The sequence below is a fragment of the Gopherus flavomarginatus genome, chromosome 10 (genome assembly GCF_025201925.1).
Source record: "Gopherus flavomarginatus isolate rGopFla2 chromosome 10, rGopFla2.mat.asm, whole genome shotgun sequence".
Lineage (NCBI taxonomy): Eukaryota > Metazoa > Chordata > Testudines > Testudinidae > Gopherus > Gopherus flavomarginatus.
In genome coordinates this window covers 64,078,996-64,100,638 of record NC_066626.1, presented here as the reverse complement: position 1 = coordinate 64,100,638, position 21,643 = coordinate 64,078,996, and the positions used below count along the sequence as shown (strand labels likewise).

General features: G+C 41.1%; 1 protein-coding gene across 4 annotated transcripts in view; it reads right to left on the bottom strand.

Annotated features, from left to right (window-relative positions):
• ZRANB3 (zinc finger RANBP2-type containing 3) overlaps positions 1-21,643 on the bottom strand; it is a 125,201-nt gene that overhangs the window by 78,261 nt on the left and 25,297 nt on the right. For all 4 annotated transcript variants that reach the window (XM_050915985.1, XM_050915984.1, XM_050915981.1 and 1 more), the window contains exons 3-4: positions 5,849-5,867; positions 2,459-2,637 (exon numbers count right to left, since the gene is read on the bottom strand). In XM_050915985.1, the coding sequence (XP_050771942.1) occupies positions 2,459-2,637; positions 5,849-5,867 (198 nt within the window). The remainder of the gene's footprint in view (positions 1-2,458; positions 2,638-5,848; positions 5,868-21,643) is intronic.

Genomic DNA, 21,643 nt, shown 5'->3' with positions numbered 1-21,643 from the left:
CTGTGTCACAAATGCTGACGTGAAAAGGTAAAAAAGGGAGACAGAAAGACTGAATTAGTCCAAACAAAAAGGCCTATAAATATAACGCAAGGACTATGTTAAGAACATTCTTAGCAAACTAGAAAAGTATGGAGCCAGAAATCAATGAACCAAAATTGGTGCGTCAGAAACTAGGCCTAAATGGTGGACAAAACAATGAGGGGATGGGCTATTCTGTCTTCCGCTCCCGTTGTGGGTCCTTAAAGAAAGAGATTTTGGGGAGAAAAACTGGCTACTGGAGTGAGCTTCACCATCATGGCTGCCACCCCCACCATCTCCTTGGATTCCCTGAATCTTTGTCATCCTGATCCCAAGAGCTGTCCTGACCAGACCAGACCAGAGAAAGGGACCCAGATGATATCACCACCTCTACTGGCTCCAGCTGAACCCCAGGCATCAGCTGGGATGAAACAGGATTGGACTTTAACAACAACAGCGACAAAAGTAGCTTCAGCCCATCTCAATTAACTTCTTCTCTTTTACCCCCAAAGGACAGTTATTACCATCTTTGATACTATCTAAGAGACTGTCAAACAAGGGAGATTCTCCTTCTAAAAACTCTCTCCAGTTAAATGGAACGGGAACAAGGGATGTTGTTAAAATGAAAGCAAGACTTAATACTTTAAGTTTCAAATGGTCTAACTGTTTTTCTTTTTTAATCTTTAATAAAAGGTTAAGAAGATTTTTAATGATATATTTGCTATGGTATTAAAGTAAGCTGAAGTCTCTATATACCAAATGCCGAAACTTGTTTATCACTGTTTAATGTTGGACAGTGACTGGGTTATATTAACACCACCTAAATTAATACAACAGATGTTACCATCTGTTTGCTTGTGGTTCACCTGGCTACCACAAGATACATTATTAAACTATTACAAAATACATATTATTAATTTTTTTAACCTTAGGCGAAGCACGTATAATTTCATAACCTTTGGTCATGCACATGCTAACTTTCACCACACCTCACTCTAAGCCTTTAACAGTTAAAACCTACAGCTAAGCTTATTTTTAATAAATATATTTTGGCTCTTCTACTTGCTATTACAGCTTCAATAATGTCCTAAAAGCATATTTAAGAAATAGATTACATTTTACTCAAAACTATAGACTCTCCAAGTTCAGGTCAAGGGTCAACAGTCAATAGCATCTTGAACTTTGAGATGTGACTTAAACTTGTGCAAAAACTGAAGCTTGGTTTGACCTATCTTGGTCAAGAGTTGGGAGACAGATGAGGCATGGTTTGAGTTGTACATGGGATCTTCAACCTGAACTTCAAGGTAGGCTTGGTTTGAACTTCACCCTCAGAATTGATTCTGTGAGTTATCCCTGAACTAAAGCCTGATAAAAGGCACATGCAGTGATCAGTTATTCCTGTGCTAGCCTCTAGCCAATCCAAAACCTAGGGCTGGTCTAGTGACTTTTAGAGCAGCTATATAAAAGTCTCATAGGAGAAACAGCAGCTCAATCTGCCCCATGTCATTTCATGGCTTGGTACTCTCCCCTGCCTGATAGCAGGGACAGACTCCACAGCCCTTGGCCTGCTCCAGCCCTGTTCTCAGCCCTCTCTTGCTTTGTTCTGAATGTGCTCTTGAATCCTGACTCTGGTTCCAACCTTTGGCTCTCATTCCTGGCCCAGCTGCCACCATGATTACTACTAGGCCAGACTGCCATCGTTCAAGACAGTAAGCCAGATCCTCCACATCTTGGTTTCTGATAGATACTAAGCACCATCAAGGTATTGCAATGAAACAGAGAGTGCTTCAATGCCTTTGCAAATGAAATAGTTGAACTCAGAGTCCAAAGACAGCCTTTGAGACCATTCTTGCTGATCTCAGTTGATTGTCAGTGCCAACTGTCCCTTAACATCGAATGATAATACTTTTTTCCAGCACTTTCAAATATTTCCAGGATATTTTTATGCTGGATTTATCTGGTCATCGCAGAGAAGGGTACAAATGTTTTGAATATTTCCAAGTGGAACCTGGATGTCATATCTGCAGTAGATGTCTCTCTGAGTAGTCAAGTCATTTGCTGGCATTCTTCAGACATCAGAAAGAGCAATTTCCTTGTCCAAGAAAGACATTTTATAAGTGCATCCAGACATTATTGTAAATCACAATGTTGCTTTTGAGATTAAAAACTGTCTTAAACTGAAAATCTTGGCCTAAATTTTAAAAATCACTCCTCTGAGATAAGGAGCTTGTATTTAATGGGGAAACTAAAAGTTAAGAAGTTAAGTTTCTTTCTTTAGGTCACACATGAATTCTGGTAGAGCCTGAGATAAAATCCATGTTGCCTAACTACCAGTCTTGTGCACAAGACCATCATTTGCTTTTATTTCATGTAATTTACAGGTGTTCACTGAACAAATCACAACAGATTTTTGTGGAGAAGAATATGAAACTTCACTCACCCAGTGTCAGTTTTGTTCTGAATGATGCTGATATCATCTGGACAGAGTTCTGGAATCCATTTCTCCATCTCATCAATCCAAGGGTACTTCAGAGATGAAGGGACTACTATTAAGAGAGGCCATTCCTTTTTATAGTAGTAAGAAATAGCAATTGCTTGGATTGTCTTCCCCAGTCCCATCTAAGAAAGACACACGAAAAAGTAAAGTCATTATCTGCATTTGAAAGGTGAGCATAACCTGTACATCTTTTATAACGTCCCAAAGTAGATGAGTTAAAAAAAATGGAGGGAGAGAAGACCAGTAAAAGGGAGAAATGAGTAGAAGGGGCATGCTAATGTTTTCTGGAAAGAAGCTGCAAAGCATGGTTTTCAATTACATTCAAAATAAATTGGCCAAAAGTTCCTGGGGCCTGATCCAGCGTCCATTAAAACTGATAGAAATGCTCCAATTGACTTCATTATGTGCTTGCTCCAAAGCCTATTGAATTTAGTAGGGGAGGGGAGGCCAAAAATCTTCACCTTTTTGAGCTCCAAAAGGCCCACAGAAAATATATTCAGCCATTGGACAATTCTTTCAGATGTTTAACCTCAATTTATAGTAATCTTTTTTCTACTAAATTATACTCAAATTGTATCTGATTGTTTTACATGGAATGGTATCTGGTCTGTATGCAGATAGAATCAATTAAAAAAAACTGTAAAAATTATAAGATGTAAGGTAAAGGAAAAAAGTTTTATGGTCAAACTATATTTAAGAGAAATGGATTTAAAAAAGTTTATAAAATACATTTTCAAATTTGAGAATTTTTTGCATCAAATAAGTAGAAATATGCAACTCTTGCATAAATTTTAGATGAACAATATAACCGTCTGGGCTTTTATTTAGATTCATTTGTCCCATCAATACTCTAGAACTTTACCAAAACATTTTAAAGTGACCATCTAAAAATCTCCTTTGACTAGCTCGCTATGAAAATGTCCTCTCATTTTGTAGATCACAATACATCCTTTCTAGATGATGAACTGATTTATGGCTCAGCAAGTAATTCTGTGAAAACAAACAAAATTCAAATTTTGGCACTGGAGTTAATGAGAACTATATCTTTCTGGAGCAGCTCTGTAAAAAGAGTTTGGGGCAATGCCTCTGGAGTTCACTAAAAACTTCTTATTAATTCTGGAGTAGTGTCAGAAAAGGGAGAATTAAATGTCTTTAATTCAGAGGTATGCAACCAATGGCACGCATGCCAAAGGCGGCACATGAGCTGATTTTCAGTGCCACTCACACTGCCTGGCTCCTGGCCACTGGTCTGGTGGGGCTCTGCATTTTAATTTAGTTTTAAATGAAGCGTCTTAAAATTTTTAAAACTTTATTTACTTTACATACAACAATAGTTTAGTTACCTATGATAGACTTATAGAAAGAGACCTTCTAAAAATGTTAAAATGCATTACTGGCACGTGAAACCTTAAATTAGAGTGAATAAATGAAGACTTGGCACACCACTTCTGAAAGATTGCCAACCCCTGCTTTACTTCAATTTGCTGCCTCTTCTGTCATCCCACAAAGGAAGCAAGCATTTTAGCTCCCCCTACTGGAAGCAAGATCGCAAAGAGCAGACTGCAAACTCCCAGTAGGTATATAAACCCAGCCTCCAAACCTCATAGCCCAGAGTCAAGGAAGCAGACTAGCATATTCAAAATTAAGAAACTGTAAGACAAAGGGAGGAATACAGGATTGAAGAACAGAAAGATAAAGTTACCACTAAGTAATAGCCATTTCTCAAATGTCCTGTCTTCTCCCACAATAAAAACAGTTCAAAAACAACAAGCTGCAGTATTGTAGTGAAGTGGGCTTAGTTGATGAGCCAAGCACAATTGTCCTCCTTTGGTCAAGAGCTATTAAGAGAGGGTGGGATAAGTAACAGATGGATGGGTCCATCAAATGATGTTTGATGAAGGAGTGAAGAGAGGATCGAGTGCTATATTCCTCATAATATCATCTCAGCTCTAACTTCCAAGAAGGGGGCCCGTATCACTTTTATAATGGCCCCAGCCATCTAGAGAAGGTTTTCTTGCTTGCTAGTATGCCTTACAAATATAGCCCTTAATCCAATGGAAGAAGGTGGTTTTAGTGGCCTACAATTCTTTTTTAGGATCCTAGAAATAAGTTTTTGGGCCTTCAGTATATTTGAGTGTAAGTCAAATATAATGTGAAACCTCTTCTGGAAGAGAAACACTGATTGGTAAAGATAAATTTCACACCGTTGTAGGAGTCCTGACCCAAAAAGAAGTTGTAGAGGGGTTGCAAGATTATTGTAGAGCGTGGAGGGCTCACTCACTCTAGGCAGGGAAGCTCTAGGGGCCTAAAAATATCACTCAGAGAAGCCTACTGGGCCCCCAACCCTTGGAGAGCCCAAGGGATATTAAATCTAACTGTAATCCTCTGCATCTCTATCACTTGATCACTCCATGCTGTTACCCGGGCCCTCACCCTAGGCTGGAGAACCCTAGCAGCCCTATTCCCCACCTTGATTCAGTGCCCACATTTGTTAATCTTTCATTCTGCAAAATGCAATTTCCCCCCATATCTTCTCCACAGCTGTTAATATTAGGGTAAGCAGTCCTCTATTTATTGGGTGGGGGGAGTTAATTTACAGGTAGGCAAGATAGGCACTTAAAGTTATATTTTAGAAATCTGAAGAAACTAAAATAATAAATATAATGATGTGTACCTGAGTAAGACAGTCAATGAGTTATGCTCCTAGCTCCACAAATGACTTAGCAAGCTATACTGAGAAACAAAAAAATTCTTCCTTGACTCTGTCTGGTACTTTGAAGATATAGTATGCAAGTGACATGATTGGTTACACAGCATAGTCAAAGGCACCATGCTGTAATATACAAAGAATTTACATTTCCCTAAGAACTCAAAGAATCATTGTTTCATTCTCTGAGAAGTATTACTTTATTAAGTACACATTGCATATATTCATATTTGCAACTATTTGTTTAAAACAGGTGTCACTTCGGTTTAAGATTGCTATTTTTAAGCCACAAATAAACAATCTACACAGCGACAGAATTGCTTAAAACTACTGCATAAGTAAAGTTAATATTTTAAGGATTTTTCAGGAGAGGAGCTACATCCACAATAAGCAATTAAAATTGATCTTTAAAAACAAGTTGTTCAAATTTGCTTTTAAACCAGGCAGTCACAACTCCAACTTTCACTTCCTTACTTGGACAGCTTCATTGAATCTAATGAGCATTATAATAATGATGCCTCTCTCATTCCTAGCCTACCCCTTTCCCTCCCCACAAAAAGAGAGATTCTTAACAAGGTTAAAAGTAATAAAAGTGATATTAAATATGAAGATGGAAAATAACTTACCTCATCAGCTATCATACACCTAGATGCAAAAAAAGGAAATGTAACAGTAAATACAACAGATAAAATAATTAAAATTGCATTTATCTACAGATTTATTTTAATAATTAAAAAACAGACTAATGGCTTGATAGATTAAGAACAAAAGCTACCTTTATTGTCACCTATACTATGATTGAAACCCACTAGAAAGAGATTGAATACTGTAATAAATATGACCAGAATGTTAACTCTTCTAAAAACATATTTATCAAATATATTTATGCTAGAGTTTAGAACAAGATACTAAATCAGGTACAGTCTATCATTACGTTAAATGTGATATCCATCTACATGTTCAATAGAAGCTTTGTATCTTCAATTTTAGTGTCTTTTACAGAGGATGAAGCAATGTTCTCCACCCCTTCAGCTATATATTATTTATCTAGCTGTCAGAAAAATCAGATAGCTGTGAATAGGAGTAACTACTTGTTCTGAAGGTTCCTCCAGCCACTTTTACAGTAGAAACAGAAGTTGACTTCCACTTTCATCTTCCACAAACGAATATTATCTTTATACATGTTATAACATATCAACTTGAATGTTTCCATTTCAGAATTTATCTGTCTAGTGTTATTCGCAGTAAGACCAGTACTAGCTTCAAGAGCGCAGTTAGAAATAATATATTCTACAATATTTGTTCAGAATATATGCATGTTGTTGCAATCCCAGGTTGTGTGTGATAGTACATAGCAATTTCAGATTTTGAGACATACAGTAAAAATAATGAATGATAAAATTACAGCTATTTCACATTGCTCTCTATTTACACATTGGCCAATGCCCTTACCTGCCTCTACCCATCATGTTTGACAGAGATGTCTGATGTTAGTTACTTCACTAAATTGATTGTTTGCTTATAATATTAAGCAATATGCTACTATTAGGACTGTTTCAGAGTGGTAGCTGTGTTAGTCTGTATCAGCAAAAACAATGAGGAGTCCTTGTGGCATCTTAGAGACTAACAAATTTATTTGGGCATATAAGCATTCGTGGGCTAAAACCCACTTCACTCAGATGCATAGAGTGAAAAATACAGTAAGCAGTGTATATATTACAGCATATGAAAAGATGGGAGTTGCCTTATACCAAGTGGTGGGGGGGGGGTCAGTGCTACTGAGGCCAATTCAATCAAGGTGGAAGTGACCTATTCTGAACAGTTGACAAGAAGGGGTGAGTATCAACAGAGGGAAAATTACTTTTTGTAGTGCTAACGAGGCCAATTCAATCAAGGTGGATGTGGCCCATTCCCAACAGTTGACAAGAAGGTGAGAGTACCAACAAAGGTGAGAGTACCAACAAAGGGAAAGAAGGTGAGAGTACCAACAAAGGGAAAATTACTTTTTGTAGTGACCCAGCCACTCCCAGTCTTTATTCAGGCCTTATTTGATGGTGTCCAGTTTGCAAATTAATTCCAGTTCTGCAGTTTCTCATTGAAGTCTGTTTTTGAAGTTTTTTGTTGAAGAATTGCCACTTTTAAGTCTGTTACTGAGTGTCCAGGGAGACTGAAGTGCTCTCCTACTGGTTTTTGAATGTCACAATTCTTGAGGTCTGTGTGTCACTCTGAAACCTAGAATGTCTGCTGAGTCAGTGTGAAGCAACAGAAATAGCTACAAGCATGGCTGAGAGTTCTTATTAATTAGAATATCACCAGGTTCAATCTTCACTGGAATTTGTGGTCAATTTCTAAGTTCTCAGCCATTTTCAACTTTTTTACACTTTATGAATTACACCGGTGTGACAAGTATGGGCTTTCAGCTTGTACATGTGTAACAATCAGGAGACTCTCTACACAAAGGAGAAGAGAGAAAACTCTTTCTCTCCCACAGAAGCACTGGAGGTGGTGGAACTTTAGATTTATCAAAACACCTTCTCACTTTAGATCAGTCTGGAAGATGAAGCCCCCAAATAGGCTCTGCAGCAGCATCCTGGCATAAATCTCAGCACACTCTGACTTCCTAGCAGCTATTAGAATTAAGGATGTAAAATATTAAGCAGTTAAACGGTTACTCAATAAGCATTAGTCTTACCGTTAACTCACCCTAACTGTTAACCCTCAGCACCATGCTGGCCGGCCAAGCAGCACTAGCCCCTCACCCTTTAATCAGTTAACCGGTTAAACGACATTTTTAATTGCTTAAATGGTTACATTTTTAAACAATATTTACATCCTTAATTAGGATTGATAAATTAGTTGCACCTGGACCTCAATGTTGGGGCCTCTGACCTTTGGGCTTTTATTATCTGACAATTAGATTTGGTTGTCCAGCTAACATGTAGTTAGTAAATTTTTCAGGCACGGTGTTTAATTTTAGGTTTTTAAAAGTGAACTGAACCATACCCCGCAGAAATTCCAAGTAGCATGCTAATGATACTCACATGGGCCATTGGCAGAGCTGGAACCTAGTGTCAAGCTACTCCCTAAACCCCCTTTGCCCCACCTGTTCTTCCCTCTGCATTTTAACTGTGCAGTTACTGGAAAATATCCCTTCTCCATGGTGCCTGGTTGAACACTGAGGGCACAGGAGAGAGAGAGACTGCCTGCTCTCAGGTCTGGTGCCTGATTCCAGTCTGGCTCAAAGCAGCAATTGCAGGGAAAGTTTTGTACAGCATCTTGCAGCCCCAGCCTCTAGCATGCCCAATGGGGACGGACTCTTTGGGGAATTTAACTGCCAATCTCTAGCCAGTCTGTACTGAGCATGTGTAAACTGTGATTTTTTTCAAAGGCTTATAATTGAGCCAAATTGGTCAGATTTTCATGGCAATGGCAAAAGGCATATAATCTCTGATGCAAAGGCTACTCATCTGTAAAATGTAAGCCTCTGTTCCAACTCATGGAGGTGCTAGAGATTTCCAAAGAAAAAATTACCCCTTTTTTTTACCATGAGGAAAACATATTTTTCCCTAGCCTTGCTCTCAGAAATGGCTAAAACCATGTTGGATGAAAACCTTCCCCCTCCCCCCTGCCCCGTATCCCTCATTCTCAAAAATCAATCAGCCTGAAGACGACACCCCATCTGGAAAATTTCAGCCCAAATAGTTAAAGGTTGTCAGAGTTGCATGTAATTGAAAGCAATTGTATAATGGGAACTGTTGGGTAACATTAATGGGTGTTGCAGTTAACTCTGCTTACAATGCACACACACACAAAACTTGTTGATAGATTATAACCCAAAGTTTCAATTCAGTTGCAGGTTCCATTTCTCATAAATGATCTTTTCCAGTAACTGATGCCTAAACACTAGTAAATGCGTGTCTAACAGCTGATATCGAGTATTTTAAAGTTTACGTTTTCTAAGGCAGTCTCCCATATTACTCCACTCTCTCGATTTGGAACTCAGGAGTATTCATTAAGAGGGTACTGATTCTATATGAAGATGTGTATCCACTACAGCTGCCAACTCTGACTGAAGCTATTTCAGGAGATATATTTTTTTTCCAACATGACGTAATGTCATTTTCTTAAAATATTCTATTAAAACCTTCTTTTCAATAATCACCGGGAGATCAATGCCAATTCCGGGAGACTCCAGGCCAATGTTGGAGGATTGGCAACCCTAGTAACCACATTCTTTTTTTATTTTTGTGTTTCATATTTGGATGAAATATTCAGGCTTGTCTACACAATATTGGCAAAGCGCATTAGAGCACTTTACAAATCACACCTCTCTAAGAGCCCCAAGTAAACTCTGTTGGCATGCTTTAAAATGGTGATTAGTTTGTGTTAAAGGCCAGCAGGGTCTATATGGGGTAGTTAGAGCCCTTCCAAATCACACCCCACTAATGCACTTTGCCAGTTCAGAGAAGCCCTCAGAGGATTTTTTAATATCCTCATGTGCACATACCATAAGCAATCTTGAGGCTCAGAATGAATGTTGAATGCACTAGTGAGAAATATGCACATTCTATACTATGGTATTGAAACTCTTTTTAAAAGGCAAACCTAGTCTTAAAAATAAGAAAGGTCAGGTAAAAATAAGAAAGGTATTCCTTGGGGGCACTGGCATCTTTCCTCCATAGAAGCACATACTTTCTGCACATGAAACAGTCACTTTTCTACCTTTAAATGATTAATGATCCTGGCAGTCCCACTGACTTAAAGGTTTCTATAATGGACAATAAGATGCACCCTGCCAATGTAGAATTCAGCTCTATTACTTTTCTTAGAACCATCAACAGAAACAGATTTACTCATACATGTATTGTCTAAGCAGTGCTTAAAGATTTTTCATGTTGAGCAAACAATATACCAGTCATAGCTTTGGAAAAAATTGGATTTTAATTACTGGACATGTCTACGGGCCTTAAAGATTTTTCATTTTATACATTAAATATAGAGTAACAAAAATTGAGGATAGAAGAGAATCTTCTAATAGAAGTTCAGTGTCTGGCCAATAGTGTATTTAATATGCACTTAGAAAGCATGTTTATTTGCTGGTCAACTAATACACAGTTCTATCTTAATGTTACAATCAGTTCAGTTTTCACTCACTTAAAAATTAGTGATTAATGTTGTCCATGTCATTGATTGTTAATTGCCTGGACTGAAATGTATGTAGTTTGACCATAGGATTTATGAAGTAAATCTTCATTTTAATGACTTATTTCCAAAATTGCTTCTGTACATTAATCATCCATTTATAAGACAAGTACACACATTCTAATTAATTCTCATGCTTTGGCAGTCCTCTGTCGAGCAACTCTGATTTTTTTTTATACTGACTACACGGATTCAGAAAATGAGCAAAACAATAGCAATTAGTTACAGAACAAACGTGCATTCTGAAACAACAACTAGCCATTTTAAATCTCGGTTAACAATATATTGCATCTATCTAGCATATTTCAAACTTTATCAAAACTTTATAACCCATACACCCATTTATGCTGACAAGTGCAGGCAAGTAATCTTACAATACTCCACAGTACAGCAGATACTATATTATAAATGTGAGGGTAATTAAATTTTAGTAATGCAGTGTTAATAATACAAGGCCTCCATATAGCATATTTAATAGCACAGTATGAGACACCGGTAGGAACCACAGGTTATCTATTTTCACCTCTCTTTCAGGATCTCATCTGAAGTGTCATATCAAAACTTCAATTTATGCTTGAGTCTGAATCAGCAGTTTTCAGACTACAGTAGAATCTCAGAGTTACAAACACCCTCAGGAATGGAGGTTGTTCAAAACTCTGAAATGTTCATAACTCTGAACAAAATGTTATGGTTGTTCTTTCAAAAAGTTTACACCTGAACATTGACTTAATAAGAGCTTTGAAACTTTACTATGCAGAAGAAAAATGGCACTTTTAACTATCTTAATTTAAATGAAACAAGCACAGAAACAGTTTTCTTACCTTGTCAAATCTTTTTTTAAACTTTCCCTTTATTTTTTTAGTAGTTTACATTTAACATATTACTGAACTGTATTTGCTTTTTAAAAAAAATTGTCTCTCCTGCTGCCTGATTTCATACTTTTGGTTCCAAATCAGGTGTGTGGTTGACTAGTCAGTTCGTAACTCTGGTGTTCATAACTCTGAGGTTCTACTGTAGTTTTCAAAATCAGCAACCTACTGGTGACATGTAGATCTGCACCTCTTCATATTCAAGCAGTGATGCATCCTGTTAATTGTAGCCTAATACAGCACTCAGGGTTTAGAGAAGGACAGCAAGCACTCACTAGGTTCGTGATTTTTTTGGCAAGTGTCTTTGGTCAAATATGCAGATGACTCCAAAAGTGGATTGCTAGCGCAAACACGGAGGACAAAACCAAATTACGTGACATAAAGAGATTTGAACAATGGGAACTGCAGACAGAGAGAGAGCTTTAACAAAATAGGAAGATGTCACTGTAAAATCACAAACATTTGCAGCAGGATTCTGTGTAAGGTCTGTATGATAGGTTATACAAACTCCACATTGAAGAATATGGAATTAAGGAACATGTGCTCCAGAAACCATGTATTATGAGAAATCTAATTTTCTCGCACTGAACTAATAAAAGATTGGGAATAGAATATATTTTGATTAGATTACAGCTAAAAATAATTTAAAGTAGGGGTTCTCACCTTCTTTCTTTCTGAGGTCCCCCTCAACATGCTATAAAAACTCCATGGCCCATATGTGCCACAACTGTTTTTTCTGCATATAAAAGCCAGGGCTGGCATTAGGGGGTAGCAAACAGGGCAAATGCCTGGGGCCCCACACCACAGAGGGCCCCCATGAAGCTACATTGCTCAAGCTTTGATTCAACCCCGGATGACAAGTCTCAGAGCTTTAGACTCATGCAGCGGTGCTTTGGCTTTCCGCTCTGGGCCCCAGCGAGTCTAATGCTGGCCCTGATTGGAGGACCCCCTGAAGCCTGCTTACAGCCCCTCTGGTTGAGAACCACTAATTTAAAGGATTCAACCCCAATACACTGTTCATTGTTCCACAATCAGAATTTTCAATTTGTGCACAGCTAATATAGCATCAACAGATTAAGATCTCTAGGTCTGAGAACTGATTTTGTCCAGTAGAGTCTGGGACAAGGAAAGTGAAGCCATGCCATGGAAGTCATGTATTCCATTGCTGTGAAAGAAAGTACTGAATGTTTTGTACTGCAGCTCCTCCAATTTATGATCACTTGGAATGATATTGAAAAATATAGCCACTCACCTGTCATTGTAGCCTGAACATATAGAATTCATGAGACACACAAATCATAGCTTTATGACTTAAAGACCTCTATTTAGTATTACACACACTTTTTAAAGGGAAATCTCTTTTAAGCTAAAAGCTTTCACTTCAGTATCTCCTATATTAAATATTCAGACTAGCTGCCAATACTAGAATAAAAATTTCATGCTGTCTAAGTAGGAGAAACAGATCTTCAGATACAAGTGAAGGTACAAATCTGTATTTCTAATTCACATATTTTGACTGCAAGAAGACAGACTTGTTGTTCTTTGAAGTTCAATTAGTCATTTCCTCTCCACTGGTAGTTACTCAATTCAGGCTTCATCATTCGTATTCCATCTGTTCATATGACACCTTAGTAATAACTATATCCAAGAATGCAAATACAAGCTATGAAACACTCAGTTTCATATCCTGTTATAGGATCAGCCCACATGGCCAAAAAAGTTTCAGGAAAGCAGGAAGAGCAGTATTAGATGTCTTGGACACATCTTCTTTAGTAATCCAGTCCAACCGTTTTGAGAACTTTATGGTCAATGATAAATTACTTCCGTGTCTTTTAAGAAAAAAGGAAGATTTTTTTAATTATTATTTTAAAGGCTGAATCTGCTTTCATAGAGATTCAGTGACTAGTGCTGGAATCTCTGTGCACGTGTCTGAGAAGTTGGCTGTTATTTCAACAACAAGCATTAGAATCTCATTCCAACCTACTGCACATGCTGGTGTACCATTGTAATGGTAGGATAAACAACGGCTCCATACACAGTGATGTCACTCAGAAATTCAGTTCATAAAAGAAGGCATGCAGAGTGATGTGAGGGACAACAGTGTTATTTTTGTTTAATGTGTTTACTTTAGAATAATAAAGCAAAGTCTGAAGTCCACTATTAAAATACAGACACCAAAAGTTAAAAAGGAAGATTTGCCTGATCAGGTAGCATGGCAAGTGCACATGCAAGTGGGGAAAAGAGTGAAGTGCACCAGGACATTGATGTCTCAAGTGCATACATAGGTTCTATAACTAAAACTAATCTTTTTCCTCACAAACTTATTTAAATGTTTCCTTCCCTTAAGGTTTCACTAAGCTCCATCACTGTGCTTTTGAAACTTTGCTCTAAATACATCTGACAATACAGTTTAAGGCAGGGGTCCCCAACGCGGTACCAAATGCGCCCGCATCCTGGCCAGCAGTCAAGCATCTGCCGAAATGCCGCCGAAATTGGGCGGCATTTTGGCTGCGATGCCTCTCGATGACTCTGCTTGCCGCTGACAAGTGACGTCATCGAGAGGTGCCACCGCCAACATTTCGCTGAAATTCGGCGGCATTTTGGCAGATGCTCGACCGCTGCCACGGTCCTTTGTCTGACGCTCGCCAGACAAAAAGGTTGGGTCCACTGGTTTAAGGGGTCATGCTAAACCACATGGACCAGCACCCTTACTGGCCCATGAAACCAGATAATCCAAGATTATCTTGCAATACTAAAGATGTCTCGAGAGCTTTGAAAATGTCATGCTTTCTTGCCAACTAGAGAGAGATTACTCTCTCCCAGCATAGGCATCTGGTGTCCCTTTTCATAGTATCATTCTTAGATTCCAAGATCCTAAGGCAGGAACCTTGTCTACTTCTATGGTCTGTAGGATGCACTAGCAGATTACAAGTGCTTAAATATTTCTGATTATATGGTATCTTAGGAGAAGACAGACACCCTCTAAAATAAGGACGGTCCTGTGAATGGCTCATCAACCTACAAAGGACTAAAACAGAGGACTTTACACTGAGCATGGAATCATGAGTTTTCCCCTATCCAAGTAGAAGAATTCCACACAATTTACAAAATATACCTTTCATCAGTTTATCTGCAGAAGTGACTGAGGGCTTGTCTTCGCTGCATTGTGCACAGGAACTAGAACTCAAGTTTTGCCCCAACCCAACTTTCATCCACACACAAAAATCTCTAGCATAAGTTAAGTGGTGTTGAAAGCTCAAGCTAGCTGGCCTGTCAGGGGATACAGTTGTAGCTTGAGGACCGCTGATATAATGTAGTAGGGATCCAGTAATTCTCTACCTGCTAATCCAATCATTTTGTGCTGCTTGAGTGTCATTTCAGAGAGTGGTTGCTGTCATACAAGCAAGGCCTGCTTGAGTGGAGTAAGTCATGTGTACTAACTGTTGAAACACTAAGAAAAGTTGCACATTTTTGACTGTGCTGGCCTGTGTAGGGAGACTACATTTCAAAAGAGAGATGGCCCAACTTTCCACGGACAGAGTACACAACACTTTTTGTAAAGTTTAGCGCTCTGGGAGTTCCCTTGAGAAGAAAGAACAGGGGAAATGGGAAGGTAGGAAGACACAGAAAAGAGAGAAATGTTCACATTAAAATAATAAAGCCCTAAAATGAAAAGTTTCATTTGCAGTGGAAATCAGAGTACATACATTTATTAAAATTAAGATGTCCATATTTAAGAATTACCCCTGACATATAAGCATGCTATAGTGATCCGGCAGGTTAACAGTAAGCTCCTACAGAAGGGGTGGGCAAACTATAGCCCATGGACTGCATCCAGCCCATCAGACATTTTAATCTGGCCCTTGAGCTCCTGCTGGGGAGTGTGGTCGGGGGCTTGCCCTGCTCCGCGCATGCCGTGGCTGTGTGCAGCTCCCAAAAGCAGCAGCATGTCCCTCCTCCGGCTCCTATGCATAGGGGCAGCCAGGAGGCTCCACTTGCTGTCACCTGCCCCAAGCGCTGCCACCGCAGCTCCCATTAGCTGGGAACCGCAACCAATGGTAGCTATAGAGGTGGCACCTATGGACGGTGCAGTGCACAAAACTGCCTGGCCATGCTTCCACATAGAAGCTGTTGGGGGGGACATGCCACTGCTTCATGGAGCTGCTTGAGGGGAGTACCGCCCAGAGCCTGCACCCCTGCCTCGATCCTCCTCCCACCCTCCAAACCCCTCAGTCCCAGCCTGGAGCACTTTCAACCTCTCATCCCCAGCCCAGAGCCCTCACTCCCGCCCCCCACCCCTCTGCCCCAACCCAGAGCCCCCTCTTGCACCCTGAACTCCTCATTTCTGGCCACCAAGAGCCCTCACCTCCAGCTGGAGCCCTTACCCCCCTCCTGCACCCCAACCCCCAATTTTGTGAGCATTCATGGCCCGCCATACAATTTCCATACCCAGATATGGCCCTCAGGGCAAAAAGTTTGCCCACTCCTGTCCTACAGCCCTATTGCATTATAATATAGCTCAGTGGGGAAGGAAATGAGAATTTTGTGCTCATATTTTCTTTGTATATGTAACAGAGCAGTCTATCCCTTTAGAAACAGTTGTAGTCCAGCGTTAGCCAGTCCTGTTCCAAGACTCTGAGCCTGTAAGACCAAGCATTCCGGGTGTTGAATTCCCCTGGAAGCATCATGTGACCAAGCTGAAGCAAGCCCTGATGGGAAATGGGAAGAGGAAAAGTCAGTTGACAGTCATGTGACAAGGCTATAGGATAAAAGGCAAGCATGTAGCTCAATCTGAAGAGCCAAGAAGGTGTGAGGCATTCCAGGATTTAGGCAATTCCCTGTTGTCATAAACAGATAGTTAAGGGTTAATGTCTCTTTTACCTGTAAAGGGTTAACAAACAGGGAACCAAACACATGACCAGGGGACCAATCAGGAGACAAGATACTTTCAAATCTCGGTGGAAGGAAGCCTTTGTTTGTGTTTTTTGGGTTTTGCTTTGTTCTCTCTGGGTCCTGGAAGGGACTGGACGTGCAACCAGGTTTCTTGCCAATCTCTCTGCTACAGTCTCTTATATATTCAGAATAGTGAATAATTTAGTAAGAAAGGCGGTTATAGTCTTTTGATTGTTTCTGTATTTGCAAATGTGTAGTTTGCTGGAAATATTTTAAATTGTATCTTGCTGCGGGGGAGGCTTCTTTCTAGTTTCTATAAGCTGACAGACCCTGTAACTTTTTACCATCTAAATTACCTTTTTTTCTTTCTTTTTATTAAAAGTTTTGCTTTTAAGACCTGTCTGATTTTTTCTCCTTGTTGAGGCTCAAGGGAATTGAGTCTATACTTAACAGGGAGGGAGGGGAGAAGGGGGAATCCCTTTGTTTTAGATTCACGGAGCTTGAATCTGTTTTGCCCCTGGGTGAGGGAGAAAGTGGGGGGGAAGGGACATTCCTCCCTGTTTTAAGATTCAAGGAGTTTGAATCACGGTAATCTTCCAGGGTAACCCAGGGAGGGAAATCCTAGGAAAGGCAACGGTGAGGAAAGGGGTTTACTTTCCTTGTGTTAAGATCCAGGGGGTCTGGGTCTTGGGGGTCCCCAAGGAAGGTTTTGGGGGGACCAGAGTGTATCAGGCACTGGAATTCCTGATTGGTGGCAGCTTATCAGATGTAAGCTGATAATTAAGCTTAGGGGAATTCATGCTAGTACCCATATTTTGGACGCTAAGGTTCAGAATTGGGAATTATATTATGACACCTGTGAGGACTGACCTGCACAGAGCAGGAAGTGCTGGCAGGCTGTCCAAACACTGAATCCTCTGAGAACTGGATTGGGCTTGGAATTAACCAAGCAAGTGGGAGGAAAAGGGAAGGAATCTACAACCTAGTTCTGCAACCTCAGTGGCAGAAAAGGCCTGAGCACGAAAAGGTAGAGGGAGTTATTTCTGAAGTGTTGCTAATCAGGGAAGCAACTGCTGGTACTCAAGAGGGCAAAGCCAACATTTTATGTTAAAGAACTAGAATGTCTTACTACAGCAGACGCCAAAAAGGCAATGATATTTTGAAACTCCTGGGCATGTGAGAGTTAACTAGAGACCCAGTAAACACACTGCAACACCGGACTGTACCCTACAATAGTATACATCAAATGTAATCTCATAAATGTGAACACTATGAAAACAGATTGGGTGGCAAAGATACCACATATCATCTGCAGAGGTTAGTAGGTAGTTACAGGAATTTCATAAGAGAAGTTTTAAGAGCAACACACCTACAGAAATACTGTTAACAGTAGCTATCTTGATTTAAAGCACTCTGGCCTGTTAACATTATGCCTTAAATACACCTGAGTCTTTTCCGTTTTTTTCCCCTTAAATAGAGCAGTTTCTGTGTTTGGAACCACACAATGTCTGTCCCTTCAGATTTACAATCAAAATCAGACAATATAATACAACCTGTATCTAGTTAACTGTACACTTTATCATATTATAAGCATACGAATAATCATATGGTGTAGACGTGTGGTCCATCTAGCCCAGTATTCTATCTGACAGTGGCTAGTTCCTCATAAATCAGGGGATATTGCGAGAATCCCCATAATATACAACGTCAGAGTAACATACTTATAAAGGAAGTTTCTTTTTAAACCTAGACAGTTAGCTTCGGTCCCCTTCATAAATAAATGTTTATAGCCATTATCAAGTTTTAAACTAATGTAGCTATTTATACAACCAAATTAAGCTTCTGATTAATTTTAGTAAGTTATTTACTGATTTTTTTTTTTTTAAATCAAGAACTACATGCAACTTTGGGAAAACAGAAGCCCTATACTGGTATGTATATTTCTGAAAGGCAGGTTAAGCAAAAGCACTTTAACAAGTTCTAGTAGTAAAGTGATTTTTCACCAAGGTTATGAAAAAAATAATGCAGTTTTCTTCAATAAACACAAGCCTTATGCAATCTGTTGGAAACATACTTTACAGAGGAAGCTCATATGTTGCCTTCACTAGTGTGAGTGTCCTGATATTCTTGGGATTCTCACCCACTCATGTGAGTCAGTTTTATATAACACTACAACATATAATTTGCCTCCTACTTACAAGTCAACACTTCAGTACTAATATCTTACCCAGGGTTATTTAAAGTATGTGAACTGAATATATTTTTATATAGAAGTGCGCAAACAGCCATTACATTTGTGTGTCAGTAATCACAGTATGCAGTCATAAAACTATAACTAAGTGAGATGACTTCTTTGCACAAATAATCTGGGCTACTCTACCAAAAATATAGTCCCAAAGGATTTAAATTAGGCACTGTTTGCTCTTGATTTACATTAGGTATTTTTAAAAGTGAATTTAGCACACATCGGATGTTCCAACTTAGCAGCACTAGAGACATGCCACTTATTCACAGAAGAGATACAGCACAGATAGTGATTATGTAAGATCCTACACTGACTCTCCAAAGTTCCTCAACTTCGGTCTGGAGACACAGCCTCCACAGCCTCATGTGTTAGTTAAAATATGATCATCATCTAATATTCTAAAAGCCTAGTGCAGACAAGGCAGCATACACTAACGTACTAAACTGGTCAAGATGAAGCCTAGGCTTAGCATATGACAAAGGGTATGTCTACATCTACAATTTTGCAGCGCTGGTTGTTACAGCTGTATTAGTACAGCTGTATAGGGCCAGCGCTGCAGAGTGGCCACACTTTCAGCAACCAGCGCTGCAAGTGGTGTTAGATGTGGCCACACTGCAGCGCTGTTGGGCGGCTTCAAGGGGGGTTCGGGGAACGCGAGAGCAAACCGCAGGGCAGGAGACCTGCTTGCAAGGGGGTTCGGGGAACGCGAGAGCAAACCGGGGAAGGAGACCAGCTTCCCCGCGGTTTGCTCTCGCGTTCCCCGAACCCCCCTGCAAACCGCAGGGAAGGAGACCTGCTTGCTCGGGGGTTCGGGGAACGCGAGAGCAAACCGCAGGGAAGGAGACCTGCTTGCACAGGGGTTCGGGGAACGCGAGAGCAAAGTGGGGAAGGAGACCAGCTTCCCCGCGGTTTGCTCTCGCGTTCCCCGAACCCCCCTGCAAACCGCAGGGAAGGAGACCTGCTTGCTCGGGGGTTCGGGGAACGCGAGAGCAAACCGGGGAAGGAGACCTGCTTGATTACCAGAGAGGCTTCCTCAGGTATGCTGGGATACCTGCTTATTCCACGGAGGTCAAGAAAAGCGCTGGTAAGTGTCTACACTTGATTACCAGCGCTGGATCACCAGCGCTGGATCCTCTACACCCGAGACAAAACAGGAGTACGGCCAGCGCTGCAAACAGGGAGTTGCAGCGCTGGTGATGCCCTGCAGATGTGTACACCTCCTAAGTTGCAGCGCTGTAACCCCCTCACCAGCGCTGCAACTTTGTGATGTAGACAAGCCCAAAGTCTACACTAGGTTTTAGAATATGTTAGCTAACAACACATCTTTAAATCTTACTCAAGATAAGCTTTAATAGCAAGAGTCAATAGTTCATTCCCTACACCCATTCAATCCGTGGCTTCTGAGACTATGTAGTTCACCAACTAGGGTAATTTTTAGGGTTAACCAACTAGAGTTACAATTACACACAATATGTTTACATGGGGCGGGGAGGTATAGCTCAGCGGTTTGAGCATTGGCCTGCTAAACCCAGAGTTGTGAGTTCAATCCTTGATGGGGCCACTTAGGGATCTGGGGCAAAATCAGTTCTTGGTCCTGCTAGTGAAGGCAGGGGGCTGGACTCAATGACCTTTCAAGGACCCTTCCAGTTTTAGGAGATAGGATATCTCCATTAATTATTAAATTAAGTACTTCATGGTATAGCCACCTACTACACTTCCATTTAGTAAGTAAAAGCATATACATTAATGTCTAGCTAATATTAATTGCATATGCTTGTCTTAAATGAAAGTTCAGTAATGTGGTTTAAAAACACTGTATATTGACCAAGCCAGTACATGCTAAGAAAAATTAAAACAGAAAACTATAGCTATCTCACAGCTACAAGGAAAGATGTATTGAATACTACTTCTGGGGGACAAAGTGAATGCAATGATAAAGAAAAGTTTTCTAGCTTTCATAGTGACACTTGAGAAGCACTTTGAATTAAATGGTGTAGTTGGCACTAATCAAGAGGATTTCTTTTTGAAAACCCAGACCAGGGCAGGTGGTCTAATTTTCAGACACAAGACTGATTTCCAGCAACATACAACTCTTCAAATAAATGCCAGGAAACTACACAAAAAAGTAAAACATGTACATTTGTGTTCCCTCTTAAGGTGTGCACGTGCACCACCGCTCAAGAGGCCACCAAGGGCCACACACCTGATTAGTACAGGTGTGCACACAACACAAAGGGGCGTAGCCACAGTTGGGCCCAGTCGCGGGAACCGGTTGTTAAATTTAGAAGCCCTTTTAGAACTGGTTGTCCCAGTTCTAAAAGGGTTTTTAAATTTAACAAAATCTCTGGCAGCTCCCTGCCCTGCTCCCGGCCCCAGCTCACCTAGTTCCGCCTCCTCCCCTGACACTCCCCCCAGCTTCTCTTCCCCCTCCCCTTCTTCCCGCCAATCAGCTGATTCATGGGAAGCAGAGCTTCCTGCAGGTGAGCTGGAGCGGGACACAAGGAGGACTCCAGGCGCCATGCGGCCTGGCCCGGTTCCAGCCGCTGCCTGGCCCCAGCCCCAGCCCCAATTCTGGTCGTGTAGTGCTGCCCGGCTCCAGCCCAGCCCCGACCCTGGGCCTGGCCACGGCGGGGGTAAGAGGCTGGGGCTGGTTGGGGGAGTTGGATCGGGCAGAGGTTCTGGGGGGACGGTGGGGATGGAGAAGGGGGGGGTTGGGTAGGCGCCGCGTGGGAGGTCCAAGGGTCTGTCGGGGTGGTGGTGGATGGAGTCGGGGCAGTCAGGGGACAGGAAGCAGGGCAAGTTGGGCAGAGGGTGGGGTCCTGGGAGGCAGTTAGGGTTGGGGGTCTCGGGAAGGAGTGGTCAGGGGACAAGGAGTGGACGGGGTTATGAGTTGCTGTTTCTGAGGGGGGCAGGACATGGGTGGGGGATGTACTCACTGGGCAGTTCCCTACTGGGTCTTCGGTGGCGGGTCCTTCAGCCGCCAGAGCTGTGCTGCCTAAGACCCGGTAGGGAATCGGTTCCAAAGATTTTGGCAGCTGATCACTGGGTGGGCCTGGAGGATGTGTAGGGTGGGGAGGGGAAATAGGGGGTAGGTGGCGGGCAGTGATGGGGGAGCTTAGGGCATTCAGGGCTGCAGCGGGGAAAGAGGCCTCTTTCTCCCCATCCCATCCCCCGGTGGGGAGAGAGGCCTCTTTCCCCTCTCCCCAGCCCCG